Source organism: Molothrus aeneus, chromosome 4 (assembly GCF_037042795.1).
Source record: "Molothrus aeneus isolate 106 chromosome 4, BPBGC_Maene_1.0, whole genome shotgun sequence".
Taxonomy (NCBI): Eukaryota; Metazoa; Chordata; class Aves; order Passeriformes; family Icteridae; genus Molothrus; species Molothrus aeneus.
Genome location: NC_089649.1, coordinates 63977967 through 63995882, shown reverse-complemented (window position 1 = coordinate 63995882; position 17916 = coordinate 63977967). Strand labels below are relative to the sequence as shown.

General features: G+C 38.5%; 1 protein-coding gene across 1 annotated transcript in view; it reads left to right on the top strand.

The window, feature by feature from the left end:
- DOK7 (docking protein 7) overlaps nt 1-15221 on the top strand; it is a 55985-nt gene extending 40764 nt beyond the window's left edge. Inside the window, exons 7-11 of the mRNA XM_066549215.1 lie at nt 1574-1616; nt 8801-8866; nt 9934-10005; nt 12854-13006; nt 14993-15221. Of these exons, the coding sequence (XP_066405312.1) occupies nt 1574-1616; nt 8801-8866; nt 9934-10005; nt 12854-13006; nt 14993-15129 (471 nt within the window). The 3' untranslated portion in view covers nt 15130-15221. The remainder of the gene's footprint in view (nt 1-1573; nt 1617-8800; nt 8867-9933; nt 10006-12853; nt 13007-14992) is intronic.
- Nucleotides 15222-17916: the final 2695 nt, after the last annotated feature.

Sequence of the window (17916 nt, the reverse complement as noted above, 5' to 3'; positions counted from 1 at the left end):
CAGTATCTTTGCTCCATGCTGTGGAGGTTATATTAGATGATCTGGAATTTTTGGGCTGATCTTGGATCCAAAAACTAAAACTCCCATAAGCAGCACCAGAGCAGGATTAAGTATGTAATCACTGAAAAGCTGTATAGAGATGGGAAAGCCTGCTCCTCTTCCTATGGGACAGTATTTTCAACTGCTGATTTTTTTTTTTTTTTTATGAGAACTGGTGTGATCAATCACATATTTAATGAAATTTAAAGTGAGTGAAAGTTTGAGTATAATAAAATGAAACTTTAAAAGAAAAAAAAAGTGAGAGGAAGGCAAAGATATTCCAAATATACACAGAAGGGGGAAAAGAAAATCCCATTTTGATTGTGAAAAGGATTATGTGCCATGATGGTTATTTGTACCCACAGAAAGAAATGCCAGGCTTAAGTTCTATTTAGCTCTTTAGGGAAATCAAGCTAATCTATGAATAATGACCCAGCATATCAAACCACTGGGTTCTCCTAGCATCAGTCATTGAATTGTACCCAAGATATTTGGAAGCAGAACATAAAAAATGAATGTCATCTGACAGCAGGCAGATCAGTACCAGAGCTAAAATAGCCCTGGCCCTGCAGCTCCTGGTGTGTGACACACAGATCGTGCATATCTGCTTACTGCGGGTGCTGTGCTGCTGGGGTGGCTGGAGCCAGCAGCCAGGCATCACCCACCCCACACTCAGCTCCTGGGCCACAGACAAAAGCTAACATGTTTATATGAGGATATTTAACTTGTATTTATGAGTAATACTACGAGGCATGCAGGCCTTAGGTAATCATGTGAGTTTTTGTTTGGGTGTCATAGCAGGTGTGACAAAAGCATATGATTTGAGTGAGGTCACTTACCCCTTTTCTCCTTTGGTGTAATCACAGGGTGGGTTGGGATCTGCATTATGCTCTGCATTTAAAAACCATGCACTTACATTTGTACATGATGCCATAATAATTTCAAAAGGTTCTCCTACAGGCAAAAGCATGTTTTGCTGTGTTTTGTAGAATTATAAAAGGTAGTTTTACATCCCTCTATTGTTCTTTCTGCTGAGTTGCCTTTGCTGCTGCCACTGTTAGTGAAGCCTCTGCCTTACAGAGGATTGCAGCAGGAGGCCTCAGAGTTGCAGAAATAATAGAATATGATGTACTGAAAAGGGAAATGAAGACATTCTTAGAGACTGAAAAAATCACTTAATAACAAAACACTGCTTTTATTTTTCTTTTCTTATCTCAGGCTCATTTCTTTATCTAATCAAAGCTGATTCTTCTAGTTATTTGTTGTCTTTCCTATAATTTCAATGACACTTTAACTGTGTCCCATATCTGTTGTAATTTCACACATCAAACTTCTGTTGGCATTTTTGCATCTTTGTTAAGTATAATCTAATATTTTCTGAAATGCTGTGGGGCGTTTTTCTCTTTCACAAATGAAATCTTGGCCACATTTCTGATTTCCTCCCCTCCCTTCTACTTTTATATACCTTCTATATTTTGTCAGGTTTCTACTTCTTGTACAGATTTTTCATTCTAAAATTTTCTGTTTTCTTTAGGGAACAGCAGTATTACAGTCTGGAGTCTTACCAGCTATATCAGGTAGGAGCCATTTACTTATTTACTTTATTTAACAATGATGTTTTAGTCTCAAATTGTGATAAGAGAAACAGAAGATTTATGGAAGCAGAACTAAATACTATATTGGGAGGTGTGCTGTTTGTGGTTGGTTTTTCTTCTGCAATCCATGACTTGGCAGTTATGAAATACATTGTAATCTGTAATAACCTTGGTTGAAAAGATTTATATATTTGTTTCCCCCTTTCTTTTGTTAATCTGAAGAGGTTCAAAGTTGTTAGAGTCTTGAAAAAGCTGTTTAGTGCCTTTTCTACTTACATGTTCAAAGAACAACAAGAACTTTTTCTTTTTAGGCTACATTAGTACCAAAGGCAAACATGATTTATATGTTCAGTGTGTATAGCCAGTTTCCTAAATAACACAAAATCACAGGAATGAATCTTTACCTGAACCAACTGGGAGATACTTCTCTCACGCCGGTGAAACTATTGATTGGCCACCAAAATCACTAATGAGAGGACACTGAGTGTCTGGCCTGGAAAGATTATTATTTATGGCTGTCCTTGCAGTGTAAACCTCTCTATCAGTAGAATGTGTTGGTCACCTGAGTTCCCTGTCTAATTCAGCCAAACTGGTCTGGCACCTCTGAATTATCATTTTACTCCAAAGAAAACATTTCATAAGCATTTTGTTTTGTGTGATTTCTCTCCATCTTTGACCTTGGAGAGATCTGTGCAAAGAATTTGGTTACTGTCTTAAATGTCTTTCCATTCCTTAAATAGTTTACCTGATAATTAAATAGTTTACCAGATCCATTAAATTTCATGGGATTCCCACCTCCAATAGACATGGAGCAGCTCTTTGTGCTTGGGTTTCTTTACTACTTTAGAAAACCTCGGCCAATACATAAAGCAGTGTGACTGATGGGTCTTTGTGTGAACAAATCCAGTGAGATACTCAGGATCAGGAGGTGTCTCTGGAGAAGGTTAAAAGTAACTCCTTCCTTTGTCTGCCTTAGCAGGAGAAAATCCAGAAGCATTTAGCAGATCTTGTTGCTAGTTATTTCACTCAAGTCAGTGGAATTACTCTTGATTTATAGAGGTGTAAGTAGAGGCCCAAATTGGCTCATTAATTTTATCTTTCCCTCTGGTACTCAAATTTCTAGTCCTCCACTCAAACCAAGGAAACCAGAACACTTATGATTCAAGTGTGTGTAAATACAGGGAAACTTCTGCTGCATGTGGTGGGCAGAATGTTATTTCTGTATTAATTTCAGCATCAAGTTAATTTTGGATGCAAACAACATCTGACAAAAATCTTAATCTCCGACTATTCATGCATATGAGGGAGTTAGCTGTTTTGATAAAACCTACCATGAAGCAAATTGGAATTGCAGAAATACACGACACATTTTTATATCAACAGAAAAAGAAGTTTGAGCAGGTGCATTTTATTGTCTGGTACACTGGAAAAATATAGCTTATGAAAATAACTCTTGCAGGAAAAATATAAATGTTTAAGACAAATGCAGCATCTAAAGCCAGTGAGTGAATTTTTGTTTATGGGGTTTCACCTCTCAAATGTTCTAATATACCAGTACAATTTTATTTTTCAATGCTAAACCTATTTTTCAGAATACAAAAGGAGCTGCAGTTTTCTGTGTCTCATTGAATTTTTATTATCCTTAGATTGTTATTATTATTATTATTATTATTGTTATTATGTATTAGGGTGTTTTCTTTTATATGTGTGAAATTTTAAGTATAATTAAACTCAGCATTGCAAAGCTTTCAAAATAATTCTGTAGCATTTGAATATTTAATCTAAGGTATTAACTGAAGGTCCCAAGGTGCTGAGCAGTCATTCACACTGTTCTGTTGCACTGCATTAGAACTTGTCTGTGGTTCTCTATTATTATCCAGAAATAATAATAGAGAGATTGTTATCCATTGTTGAGAATAAAATAGAGGCATGCTAATTTGAGGTAGCTACTTTCAAAACCTGTATTGTGCATATACATGGCAAGATACATCTGCTAGCGTAGATGACAATGACCTAACACCCAGATATAACATTTCCTACTGTAACAGTTCACTTACTCACAAATACATTTCTTTTTTATCATATTTCAATTTAAATACACTGTAGAATGCAAACCCATTCGTTCCTGAGCTACAGGTGCCCACATCTTCTATGCAATATTTTTGCTCTCGAATGTCTTGGTCCTGTAGCAAGACATGGAATTGAACAGACACAAATAAATTGTTTGTGTATTTGTTAGTTTATTGGTAGGGAATGTGGGCATTCTTTTTCTCCTTTTAGTTACATATGCTGAGCAACAGACTCAGCAACTTTGGGGAATTGTGTTTCATTCTAATGGCAAAGAGAAAAGTGTTCTAAATATGGCAACAATTCTAAGTTGCATTATTAGATGGAAAAAACAAGTTGGGGTGAATAATTTAATTCAGGTTTAAATAATTTGGTTGCCTTTGTTATAAATACCTTTGTAAATATTGATTAGAAAGAGAGACTGAATTAGATTACTTGAGTTTGTAGGAGGAAAATGTTCCCATTGTTATCATAGCTTTGTACTACAGATAAAGGTAAGGGATTCTTTTGAGTTGTATAATGTGTGAATGTGTGCTCTTAAGTATAATAGACTGCATTTATAGTTATGATGGACCTCAAAATGCCATGACAGGATAGAGGTTCAAAAATATGATTCAGATTTCCTGAGACTGCTGGATTCTGGAGACCCCTCAGTTTGGTACATTTTGTGTGAGCAGTTCTCAGGGGACCTGTGCAGAGGCTCTCATCACTGCTTAAGGAATCCTGCAGCTTGATCTGGTGGTTGCAATTTCAGAGATATTTATGTAGGGCTTTTTCTCAGGAACTGTTCATGTGCTTTGAGTTAAGGGATTGTGAATAAGATCCACATTCAGTGTTGGGAGGTGAAACAATAGACTGCACATAAATTCCTTCACAGAATGGTGAGCTGAAGAGCTTGCCATTATCTTCACTATCTTTCTGGTACTATAAACCAAAGCACTGCAGGAAAAATAGGACTGAAGCAGTTGTCTAGTGAGTCTCTGCCCTTAGGTTTGGATGTTCTTCTCTGTATGTCTGACAAATGTTTAGTTCTGCAGTGAGAATCCTTAATCCACCTTGAATCACCCAAAGTCCTCTGCAATTCTTACATTTACAATGTATTTCCTAGCAGTTTTGCCATTTCTATGGTAATTTAGGCCTCTTCTTTTAATCTTGTTCTCCTTTCTATTCCATTGCAACACCTTAGATAAGGAACCTCCAGCTCTTACTCATAGGGGCGAATAATTTCCTTCAAAATATTTGTATTTTCTCAGTTGAGTAGAAGTCTGTCACAGCAATCTTCTTTTATGAATGATGTTTAAACCATGAGGCTGTTCAGTGTGGAGGGGAAATGTCACTATTTTTGTCCTTGGGGAAATGCCACTATTTCTGTCCTTAGCTGCCAACCCCTTCCAAATGAGCTGAGCAGACTGAATCCCAAGACTCCTATTTAGAGAAGGGAGACTGGGAGCTGGAATAGCTTGCAGAAGTGCTTAGGGAGGCTGCAGTCCCTGGAGAAGGCATTTCATGCCAGCTCTATGCACCATATTTCAGAAACTTTCATCCTTTCCCAGTTCCCACAGGGGAGCTGCTTGCCTGGGCATTCCCATGGGTCTGGCCCAGCCCTGAGTGTTTCAACACTCAAATTAAACTTCCCTAGAGGGAGGTCTGACCTCCCTGCACCCCTGTGCCAGGGGCTCTGGCTTTGCAAAAGCCAGTAGTTGAGTGGGCAAGTAACAAAAATGCTCCCAGGGAAGCAGTGCACTTCCAGTTTTGCTTTTTTGACTTGTAAATTATCTCTCTATTCCATAGGAGCAGATTCACTGTCATTGCAGCAGACACTCTGCTCTCTGACAGCCTCTTTGCTTGCAATACCAAATCTACACAATGCTTGATGGGAAAGGTTCTGAGGGGATGAATTAAGGAATAAACATAAAACAGTGCTGTGGATTGGAATTCAGCTAAAGTATCACCTGAATGCTGATTATGAATTCTGTATCTCTATTAAATTTTTCTTAGGTAGATAGGGACGCAAGGCAGGCCGACTAGAAGAAAGAATAAAATTAAGTATATAACAGGTTCTGAAAACAAAGTCAGCTGGCTGACAGCTTAGCTTTTCTGATGGAAAATTAGGTCCTTTTTTGTGCATTTTAAAATATTTTTATTGCATACCTATGCAGCATGATGCTTTTATTTCAAGCTTAGGAGTCAGCTTTTAAGGAATTAATTCAGAGCAATGAGAAAGAAGAATCTGGGACATACTGTAGTAGTTATTATTGCTGAGGTTGAAAACAATTTACAATTCTCACTTTTTTTAAGGATTTGTGCTGTCAGTGTCTGTCTCCTGCTGGATACTTTTTTTTGCTCAGAAATTTATCTTGCTTTTTCCATTCCTGCAAGTGTTAGCCTAGAATTCATGAATAAGAAACAAACCAGTTTATTCAGTAGTTGAGAAGAAGAAGGAAGAAAATATCTAGGTTGATCTCTGTTGACATGTGTTTACACAATGATGTTCAAAACTTCAAAAAAAATTCCCTGAGAGATTTGACTATGTAAATATTTGTTAGTTGCCAGATTTGAAAATTAGGAAAATGCAACAGGTCAAATCCTGAAACATTAACATGGATCTTTTAAATAAGCCCTGAATGGGAAAATTTAAACTTGACCATAAATGGATTGGAATATCTTATTGTTTTAAATCTCTTTTCCTGTCCTGGGTGTTCTTCACAGATCCTAAAAATGTTGGTTAAGAATCCACAATACCTCTGGAATAATTTCTACTGAGTTGCAATAAGTTTTTGAGGGAATAAAAAACCAACCCTACACTAGTTTTCTGATGATGCTGAAATTAGCATAAGGCTCTACTCTTTCTTCAAAGTAAGGGGAGGCTTTTGGCTTCATAAAACATATTCTGATGTTTTCAATGCAGAGAGAGGATGCACTGATATGAAAAAAGGAAGATGAGTTAAAGTGAAAATATAAGTAAATCAGCTAACCTTGGGCTGTCCTATTTTTGCATTTATTTTTATCAGCAGTCTTGGTAAAAACAAAATTCTAAATAAGATTTTTAGTTGTTAAGTCCTCACCAGAGTTCTATAATCTGTAAAGGTTCTTCAATCTGACCTCCTTTGTTAAAATACAAAATCACATTTTCAGCATGACATACTTTAAAATTGAATTTTGTAGCCTTGGATTACCCTTGGATGTATATAAAGAGAACAAACTAAAGGCTTTAGTTCAGTTGTGCCCTTTTAAAATGGTTTTTACTATTTTTTTAATCCATTGTCCTCATTAAGTGAAATAATAAGTGGCTTTTTAGATTTATTTTATAAAAGTAGGATTAATTTTACAAACTTAGAAACCCTTAGATTTAGAATTAAAATTGTGTGTATACTTTATACAGGAGGGAAAAAAAAAGAACTTGCCTTTTTCTTTAGATTCCCAGGCTGTGCAGCTTTCTTAGATATTTCAGAATATTTATCTTACAGCATTTCTTCATGTTGCATAAGAGCTGTGGTAATTTTTGGACGCTATTTTAAAAACAATTTGCAGAGCAGTGTCTCACCTGCTCAGAGACTATTCATCAGCTTAGAAAAGTGTTAATTTTAAATGTGGGCCCCAGCAGGCTGCAGCACATGGCAGCAGGGGCAGGGTTACTCATCCCCACAGCCTCCCACCCGCTCCCTGCTCAGCTCCATCTCCTGCACACGCAGTTCCCTCACAATTGTTCATGCCAGGACAGAAATGCCACTGAGCTCTGCTGAGGTGGCTGCAGTGACACAGCAGAGAGCAGAGGTTCAGGGTGGATGGGGTGAGGTCACCCCACAGCCAGCAGTGGTGAGGATGATGCTGAGCTTGCTGCCTAAAGAAGGAGCTTGTGTGTGCAGCCAAGCCACACTGCAGGGCTGCCACCCTGCAGCTGTCTCAATTGAGGCTCTTGTTTCCCCAAATTTCCCCAGTGCAGCTTCCTGCTGGCCAGACTCGGGCTGGGGAAGGGAGGCTGGCTGTGCCATCTGGGGTGTCCATGGCTGGAACACTGGGAAGGTGTTTCACAAGAACCTGGATTCCATCCCCATGGAGCAGATCCCTTGTGTTCCCTTGCCTCTGGCCTGCTGTGTCCATGTCTGAACATGGCTGGTGGAGTGCTGAAGTGGGGCAGTTTTCTCATTCACTTACACAGCAGGCACAGGGCCTGCAAGGCCTCCCTGGCGTTCAGCAGCCTAAGATAGGAAATGCCCAGTCACCATGGCTGGAGCTAAGAGGTCCCTCTCCCACCTCCAGACCCTTGCTTATCTCTCTGTAAGACTATAGGTCTCTTCCCTTTTGACCCTTGCTATTGGACAATTCCTAAAACTCCTGTCCTCTATATAAAGAGCTACTTTTGCCCAGCTTGGCAGAAGAGCTGTCCCTGAGGCCTTTGCAGAAGGCCAATGAAGACAATCCTGAGGAACCTCACACGGCCTTCTCCTCTCTCTCCCTGTGTCTGCCCAAGGCACTTAGCAAGCCAAGAGCTGAAATCACAAAATGAGCTGATAATCACAAAGAGCTGATCTCACTAAGAGCTGAGCTTGCTAAGGTAGCTGTGGCTGGGAGCTGCCTGGGAGCCCAGGCAGGCTGTGCTGGGCAAGGCTGCGCTCTCCAGAGCAGCGAGGCCAGCTGGGGATACCCCAAAACCCAGCCAGAGGTCACATTGCTCTTAGACAGGTTTTGGATCCACTCTGATCAGATTTTAATGAGCACTTTAAACTTTGTTGTTGCTAAAACTACAGTATGGATTGTAAAGGCATCTCCCAACTCAGTTCTCATTGCCATTTTACTTAGCTCAAGACAGTTTTCCCTGTGAGGAACGTAGTACTCACCACAAACAGGAGGGACAGCATCCTTAGATTTTATGGAAGGCATCCTTTCTCTCTAAAGAAAGAAAACAACAAAATTAGATTTTAATGCCCCAAACTCAGGATTAAGCATTTAGCAAAAATTTTTAAAAATTGGCAAAACTAAGAACAATGACTTGTAATTCTTTGTGTTTTGTTTTATTTTTTTTCTAGATGTTTCAGAAACGTCTACTAAAAATGAAACAGGTATTTAGATTTAATATGAATCTCTGTCTTTGAAAACAGGTGGTGCTTCTGTCATGGCAGCTTCTGGGTCTTTGAAAGTGCATAGAGGGCACAGTCTCCAAGCTGGTAAGTAAAAGTAACTATGAGGTGTATGTGCATGTAAATTGAAACTAATTTAAACTGAAATTATTTTAAACTTCAGAAAATATTAATGGTAATGCATTATTTGATTCCTTATTGTAAGGCTTACGTATTTCTTTGGGTTTTTTGCTTTGAGGAATTTTTGTCAGAAAGGCATTGACAGATGGGATAAGTTTAGAAGAGGCAGTGACAGATGAGATAACTGACAGAGTATAAGCAGTAATCTTATTCACAGCAATGAAATGCTGCCATCACTTTAACAAAGGGCACCCACCAAAAAAATTCACCTCAGGTCATGAGAAGTCCTGTACCCTAACAATGATATGCTGGGAAAAAACACCCACCACATTTAAATATACTTCTTTATGATAAAAGAGGATAAAAACACTGCCAGCAGATAGATGATGTGTGTTTGTCATTCAAAATTAATTGCAATATGTTCATTCTATGGATGCAGCATTTTTGCTTGCTTGGTTTTAACTGGGGTGGAGTCTGAGATTGTGAAGAAACGTGGGCATCTCTTTTCAGCTTCATGCTCAGGAAAGACCAATGATGTCATGCAGCCTGGCTTCCTTGTAAAGATGGAGATTTGCACTTGGAAAGCAAAGTTGTCTTTGAAAGGGCTAGCTTAAGCATTTTTGGTGGTTTTTCAGAAATCAAGAAGTTATCCATCATGCTGGAGGTGGAATTTTAACAAGAGTCTTCCAGATGCTCCCAAGATCACCCACACATTGCTCCCTGATTCATGCATGCAAGACAGCTCTGCTCCCACACTGCTGTACAGTAAAATTCACTGCTGTTGACTTCAGTGGCCCTCAGTGTGAATAGTTGTAAAAGTGCCCTAAATTTTATTTCCTTGGTGTTACACTTATAAGGAAATGCTGACATCAACATCACAGAAAAGTCAGCACTAGGAACTGTTTTTGCTTTCTGAGGTTATTCAGTGAGATTTCGTTTAAAATGTTACAAGTCAAAACCAGATAAGCATAGGCTTTGATTATATTGCACAAATTCCTAAATCCAAAGCCATTAACAGTATTCCTGTCTTCTAGGTCCTAAAGGTGGGTATGAGATGCTAGCACTTCCTTCAGAGCCTGGAACTCCAACTAGTTCTGAGGAACTTGGTGAGTACAGATTTTAGTGCAGAGATCACGAACACCTCTTGGGTTTTTTTATGTTCCTTTTTTTTAATTTTTTTTTTATTGTTGAGATCTCTTCTAAGTGTAATTTTTGAAGTGTTGCCCTTTGAACATGTCAGTTTCACATGCATGCTCACATACACATTTATCTTTGGGATGTAGTTATAGTGCTGGTTTTCTTTCTGTGTAATTTATTGTTCAATTCTGAGAATGGTGCCTATACTGGGGAGAAAATATGAATAACTAACACTTCCTGAAAGAAAGGCTGCAGCACCAGTTTCAAATGTAACTTTTTTCTTCCCTCCCCAGTTATAGTATTTTCCTTCCTTTTCCCCTCAGTTGAGGGCCACTAAATTTTCACTTTAGCTCTTCTCCTGTTACTTGCTTGACTATCTTTTTTGATTCCTACAGTTTCCCCTTTTCTCTTCAAGCAATCATGATATTCTAGGAATTATTTCAGAATGTTCTAGCCATGCATTGTGGTCTGTTCTTCTCTGAAATCCTCTTTTCATAATGTTCTCAAGTACCGGCCTTCGGACCCCTCTTGGAAACATCTTCTTTCTCTGTCCAGCCAAAAGGGACTGTTGCAAGCACTGTCCATGGCTCACTCTGTACACCATGCTTTCATTAGTTGGAACATTTGACTGTGCTTCTTAAATAAACTCCTATCTTCAAACAAATAAAAGCCAGTTTTCAGTGCCTAATAAGATTTTTTTGGTTTGGTTGGGTTTTTTAAGGAAAAATGAAAACCAAGTATTCCTATTTTTGCAAAGAAAGCAGTTTCTATTGAGACAGCACTGACTGAACTACAGAATGCTTTTCCTTTACTTCCATTCCAGTTTGCCCAACTGTTTTGGGGTTTTTTGTTTGTTTTTGTTTGGGTTTTTTTGTCTGAGTTTTTTTTTTCTTTTGTTTTGTTTTTTCCTTCTCCTTCCTCCTTTGAGAAGAATTTTCAACTCTTGCCAGGTTTTGCTTTTTTTTTCTATGTGTTTCTTTTGCTTTTCTTGCACAAAGCCCTACCAATTCTCCATGTGTAGTTTTTTAGCTCTCAGGAAAATCCCTTGGCTTGTTTGCATCAGGTATGATGCTCAGGTTCCTTAAACCTGTTAACTGTTTAGTTCTACAGGGAATCTTGCTAGTTTTCATGCTAGCTAACTTTGAGGAGGCTTCACTTAACACTTCTGTTGCATCATTTTAACAGCATACAGAAAGACTTCAAAAATGATCTTTCCCTTCAGGACTCTTCGTGACTCTGTACTCAAGATTGTCACGTGCAACTTCTAACTTTTTGTGATGCAGGTTTTCAATGATATGATTTTTCTGAGTCCCTTCTTGCTCAGTCAGGCCAAATTCCTTTGCAATACTTTGGACACTATAATTGAAAATAATTTCTGAGAATGATATTTGATGAAAATACAAAAATTCCTTCTGCATTCGGTTCTGCATTGATTTTGTCATTTTGTTCTTAACATCTTGCTTTGCAACAGCAACTTGAAGTCTGACTGACAGAGAAATATTTGTATACTTTTTGGATTCTCCTATGTTTTTTAATGAAAATCTGTGAGAAAACTGTCCAAATTTCCAGTCTTTCCAGTATTTGGACTGTACAGTAGACTCCTTTGATTTAAACAGCTTAAGCCTGGGGAGATTCCATTATACTGGAACATACCCATACTGTTGCCTAACATTGTATAAGCTATTTCTGCTACTCATAATACTTCCAAAAAGATGAAAAAGTTTCCCTCAGTGGTTATTCACTGCTGCTCTTTTCTGGATATAAGAAGTAATTTTTCTCTATGCTCTAAAATGCCTTGATATCCTACTGCCTCTCTGTTCACATCTCAATAGGGTCTAAACGGGCAAAAAAGGAAAAGCAGCATTTTGGATAAAAAAAGACTTGATATGAGTTCTTAGGGATAAGGAAGGTTAAGGAAGGGCTCAAGAGGAGAACTTCATGAAAAAGGAGAACATCAAAGTGACACTGTTTTCCCTCTGCACTCCTCTGTCTCAAACTGCCTTCAGAGTAGAAAGTCTTTAAGGCTAAGGACTCCAACTGGACTGAACAGGCAGACAAGATTAAAATAATTGAAAGCAGGGCTAGATGAGGTCTTGAGAATTAAACTAGTAGACAAAAAATTGTTTTTAAGTCAAAATTGTTTTACAGGAACTGTTTACTAGTAGGTGTTGGTCTGTGTCTTTTTTAGAAAGTTCTAGAAAACTCTGTGGGATTTCCTCTAAAGTTCTTGTGATTTTTACTATCTAGAAGGGTTTTCCCACTATTTTTTTCTTGCAGTGAAAGTCCTTTAACATCTTCTTGTCTTCTCCTGGCATTATTCCTATCTTTTTCAGTTCTGCACAGGGAAGCTCTCAATGTTGTCTCCTCAAGATCGCCCTCCCTTTGCTTGAAATGGTTCTTCACTCCCTGTTTTTGGGATGGGCTTTAAGAGCCTTTACTGATTTTGCTTTCTGCCTTGCAGATGATGTAGTGGTTCACATCTTCCTAGAACAAATTACTTCACATAAAGCTCTACTAACCTAAGGTAGTGCTGCTGTTAGAAATATCTGAAGAATGTTTGCCTTCTGCCACAATACAGCAAGACCCTGTGGGGTCTGTGGTCTGTCTGTGGTCTGTGGCCTTCTGCACAAATCCTGACTTGATCAGTGTCTCAGGATATTTAAAGTAGAAGCTGCAGTTTTCTCATGTCCCATTTACCACTGAGGAATGTCCTGTTTGGCAAGCAGAGTTATTGCTGCCCAGTGTTTGCTTTCTGTGTGTCTGTATGAACATTGGTCATTGCAAACAGTGCCTGCTGTAACTTGTTATTTATTTCAGAAGGGGCTGTAGGTTATTCAGCTGATGTCCCTACACCAGATCGACCCCACAGTGAGGCAGCCACCTATGTTAATATTCCTGTCAGCCCTACTTCCAAAAAACAGCTTCACTACATGGAACTGGAGCTTCAAGAATCTAGCACAAGCATAAGAGGTAAGGAAGTCCGTGGTACATTTAAACAGCAAAGAATGTGCAGAATGTAAAGGGTATGTGGAATCCTGATTTCATACAGGGAGCAGATGAGGGAGCTGGGGGTGTTCAGCCTAGAGAAAAGGAGGCTAGAGGGAGACCTTTATCCTCCTACCTGAAAGGAGGCTGTAGTCAAGTGGGGTCAGCTTCTTCTCCCAGGAAACAGTGACAGGACAGGACACAGCCTGAAGCTGCCCAAGGGGAGGTTCAGGTTGGACATCAGGAAGAATTTTTTTCACTGACAGGATCAAGCATTGGAACAGGCTTCCCAGGGAAGTGATGGAGTCATCATTCTGGAACTGTTCAAGAATCAACTTGATGTGGCACTCAGTGCTGTGGCTTAGTTGATGGTGGTGCTTGGTCAAAGCTTGGACTCAATGATTTGGAGGTCTTTTCCAACCTTAATGATTCCATGATCTACCAACAGGCTTCTGCTAACAGAGGAGTTGAGCCCTCTTACGTTTCTGAGGCAGTTTTTTTTAATTGGCATCTCTTCTTGAAAAAGATTTTTGAGTAATGAAGTTCTATAAGATGTTGCATCCTTTTGACAGGTGATTGTATATGCACTCCTTCTAAAGTGAACATTTCAAACTCTGGAGTTTGAAAGACAGTAATTTGCTTGTGTTCTCAAGATTTTCATTGCATATTAGGACTACACTTATCTCATTTTTCTTGGCTTCAGAAACAGGGCTGTGGGTGTACAGGGCTTGCTCCTGAAGACACTGGCTCTGGAGCCATGCAGCAAATGATTCAGAACAGAACACAGTGTTCTTCTATCTGCTCTCCATGTGGGCATGTGAAAGTGCTACAGAGAGAATGCAAATGATTTAATTTTTTATGGTTTTTTTAAATTATTATTTTGTTTAGATTAGATATTTTACTTCTAAGGCTCAACTTGGGCAATTAGCACATAAACATGCAATACATCTGCTATGTGTTGTCATTGAGAGATGCAGTCCTTGCTACAGCAATCCTTTCATCAGAATCTGGCATTTAATTCCTTGCATTTGAAATTGATAAGTTATCCATCTATACTTCTCAGCTATAAAGATCTTAATTTTCATTCTTCTAATTTCAGCAATTTTATTAACTTGAAATGCTAGCACTTTTCTAATGCATTTTGCTTCTTAAATATTTTTATGTTTTTCATTATGTAATTCTAAGCTTCTCCTGGATCTTTATGCAGTTCTCTCTACAACATTGTGTTGAAATGTAAAAGCAATATTTTCTCTTAAAGACAATGAACCAAGGCATTAAAAATGAAGAGTTAAAGACTATAAATTTTCCTAAATGCCAACTACCCTCCCAATCTCAAATTGTGTAACTATAAAGGTGCCTGTAATGACCACAAATATTTAAATTTTTTCATATGAAAGTTTTCCCAGCCTCTAGCCTTATAGAAGTATTTTACTGCTTAACTCTTAATACTTAGTACTTAAGTGTTTTACTTAGCTTGTCTCCACTATTGCCAAGAAAAATGAGCTGAAGTGTCATTCTGTGTGAGGCTGAAGGTGTTGCTCTGGTAAACATTGACAGGGTGCCTAATCCAGACAAAGAACAGTGCCAGCTGCCACAAGAGTTTTCTGTTCAAAAAGCAGGAGCTGATTTCCTGATTGGTAGCTTGGTGAGGAAGCCTCTCAAAAGTGAGAGAGCCAACTTCAATTTTGTCACTGACTGGGAGTAATAGGGGTGGAGATTCACACCTGGGGCAGAAATGCAAGTGGTTCATTTGCTTATTTGAGGAAAACTAGACCACTAGAATATGTAGATAACAGAGCTTTTGAGGTGTTTTGTTTTAGTGGTGGCTATCACCTTACTCCCTTTACACAGCTTTCTCTGAGACTGGACAAAGATATGCCAGAAAATCTATGGAGGAAGTGTCACAACAGCTTTTTTTCTCAGGAATGTGTGAGGGGTGCAGCCTTTTACAGATTCCATGTGGTGTTTCAGGGAGTGGATCGTCCCGGTATGCCCAGATTGACATCGCAGCCACGGAGACGGCGCACAAGGTGGGGACGCAGCACGCGCAGTGCCGCCAGGAGCGCCTGCAGGAGCTGGAGCACAAGAAGAAAGGACCTCAGCAGTGACCTGGCCAAGAAAGAACTTTGTGCTCACCACAAATCCATACTAATTCATCTTCCAAAAGATTCACGTTTGTTGTAAAAATGCACTCACACAAATCGCTGCCATTGCTCCTTGCAGTTATACCAGATTCATTCCGATGTTTTGATTCCTGATTGGAAAGCTGGTAGTACGAGGGGTGTGTTTGGTCTTTCCTTTTGTTTCAATTTGGTTGTAAAGTCCAGATTTTTTGTCATATGCAATGACAGATGTAAGTTACCTTTCTCTATAATTCTAAAATCATGGAGAACCTGGAACCAATTTCAGTGTTTATTAAATGGTGGCATTTTCTTTGAAAATAAAGAACTTGAATGTGTGTAGGTAAGGGAATGTGAGTGTGTGTGGTAAGTGTACACATATGTTTGCATATGTCTGTATGTAAGCACACATTACTGATAAAATATATGTATATATCTGAGTGTACAAAATATGTAAGACCTCTATTAATAGATTAATGGACTCTTACAAAAGCAAGAAAATTCAGTGCCTGCTCTTTTTGCAGGTACAGTTTTGTTCAATTTATGTGTTTATTTATGGACATTCTCAACTATACCTATGGATAATTCAGTTTTATACCTCACCAAGTCCTGCAGCTTTGGCTAAAGTTGCTCAGATGTAAAAGCTGGAGTGTCAGGGATGCACATGTGTCTGCAAACAGACAAGAGCACACAAACAAGTTATTTAATTATGTCTGTAAACCACAGTAATATGAAGGGGCATTTGGGTGTTTCTGTTCTTAAAAAGCCTAGGTCGAACCATGAGTTTGATTTTGTAGTTGCTGGGTACCTGTAATTCTTAGCAATTTTCCTGGAGCTGAACAAATATATCACTTTGAAAATCAGGTCTCAGTTTTCTCCCACAGCATATTTTAAAACCAAGGTATTCAAAAGAAACATTCGCTTTTCAAAATTGGGTCTTTAATGTCACAAAACCTATTCCTAATGTAAAACCAGCATCCACCTTAAATCTAATATTTTATTGAATTATTCTTTGCTGTCCCTAAGTAGCATAAAACCAGCTCTGTGTACGAGGATTATATCTCCAGAGATGCTACAGCCTTGAGGCACAACGGGATGTTGTCTTGTAGAATAGGTTTACCCATGAATCTGCCATATCTTGCTTTTGTACAGTGAGAGTTTGATTCAAAACCTGATTTCCCATGTTGTCTATGTAAATATTTTTTTGTCCTCATATAAAATGTTATTTAAATAAAATGTTATATAAAATGTATAGCAGTGATATAGACTAACAAAGAAATGTACTTAAGAAGGAAAGGAATTTTTTTCTGATAAAATATCAGCTTTGGCTTCCAGAAGTTGCCAGGAGTGACATCTTGGGTATTATGATATTTTGTTTGTGTCCTCTTAAGATCCAATGTTACAGCCAAATTCTGTTTTCTAGGTATGATTATAATTTATATTCGTCGGTGGAAGTTTTGTGCCAGTGAGGGTTTTACTAAGTGATTTAAAATGAGAGGTGGGGTGTTGTTTCTGAGGCAGAATTTCGCCTACAAATTTTTTTGAATGTAGCCTCAATAGTAATGTAAAATACCAGAAGTCTCTCAAATAAAAAAACCCCAGTGTCTGAGAGTTGACAGTTGCTATTCTTCTCTGTCCTGTGTTCAGATGTATTTTTTCTGTTGATCCACCTAGCATACTTCTGAAGGGAAAAGAGATATTTCTTATGAAATTCTAAGTTTAAAAGATTTTTCTTTGACAAGTGTACAGTGGTGTACGCAAGTGATCACAGTGGTGATCTGCTTTTTAAATTTCAGTACAACTGGAATAGCCTAGGCTTCTTGGGGCCAGGTTTATCTGAGTTCTTCAGTCAAGGATCCTCCACTGGAGGACTTGCAAGGTTAAATCTCTTCATATTTAGGATGAGCACAGCTTGACTGATACATTGAAATGTAGTGTTTTCCATAACAATAGATAATAAAACTACAATATTTTTATTGCAAAAATCTGTTTATCAGGAAAATATATTACCCAAGGTCTCTACAAAGGCTGCCTTTCTGAATGTTACTTGCATTAAATCTGGGACTTGTAGCATGGGTAAGGATTTGACACAATAGTAAAGGTCATCAGATTGCTGCTGGCCTCACAGAGGAATCACAATTTAAAAAAAAAAAATTCAGGTTGAGCAGTGCTGTGAATCTGTGCCTGCACATGGTTTTCTGTGCACATGTGTTTGTGTATGTCATAGTAATTTCTGTTTCTTTTAAATTATTTTTACTTCACTAGAATAGGACAAATAGATGAGTTTCACTTAGTTTTTAAATTAACTTCATATTGTCATGCACTAAATTATATCAGGAGCTGAAGCAGGAGGCCAAGCTATACTGTTGCATTTGTTAGAAACTGGTTGGTTTTTGTTTCAGTAGTACCTGCAGGTTGTACCTCCCTGCCAAGTTACAGGCTTGACATTTCTGTCGAAGGAATTGGAGTTTTCTCATTGGAACAACAGGAGCTCACAGAAATGGGAAACCTTTTTTCTTAAATAAATAAAATCATGTGCCTTCAACTTCCACTAGTGAACCAAGGACAATGGAAGTCAAACCATAGCCCTATTAGCAGCCTTGAGCTTGTTCACACACCTTGCATAAAAACATGTGCATGAGGGATCTAAAATACAGTTTGTGATTTCTATGGGATGAGTCCAGATACAGAGCTCTTTACAAAATAAACCAACCAGCCAACTAAACAAAAAACCAACTCTCCCACGCTTTTGGAAATAAATGCAGCTTGTAGCTT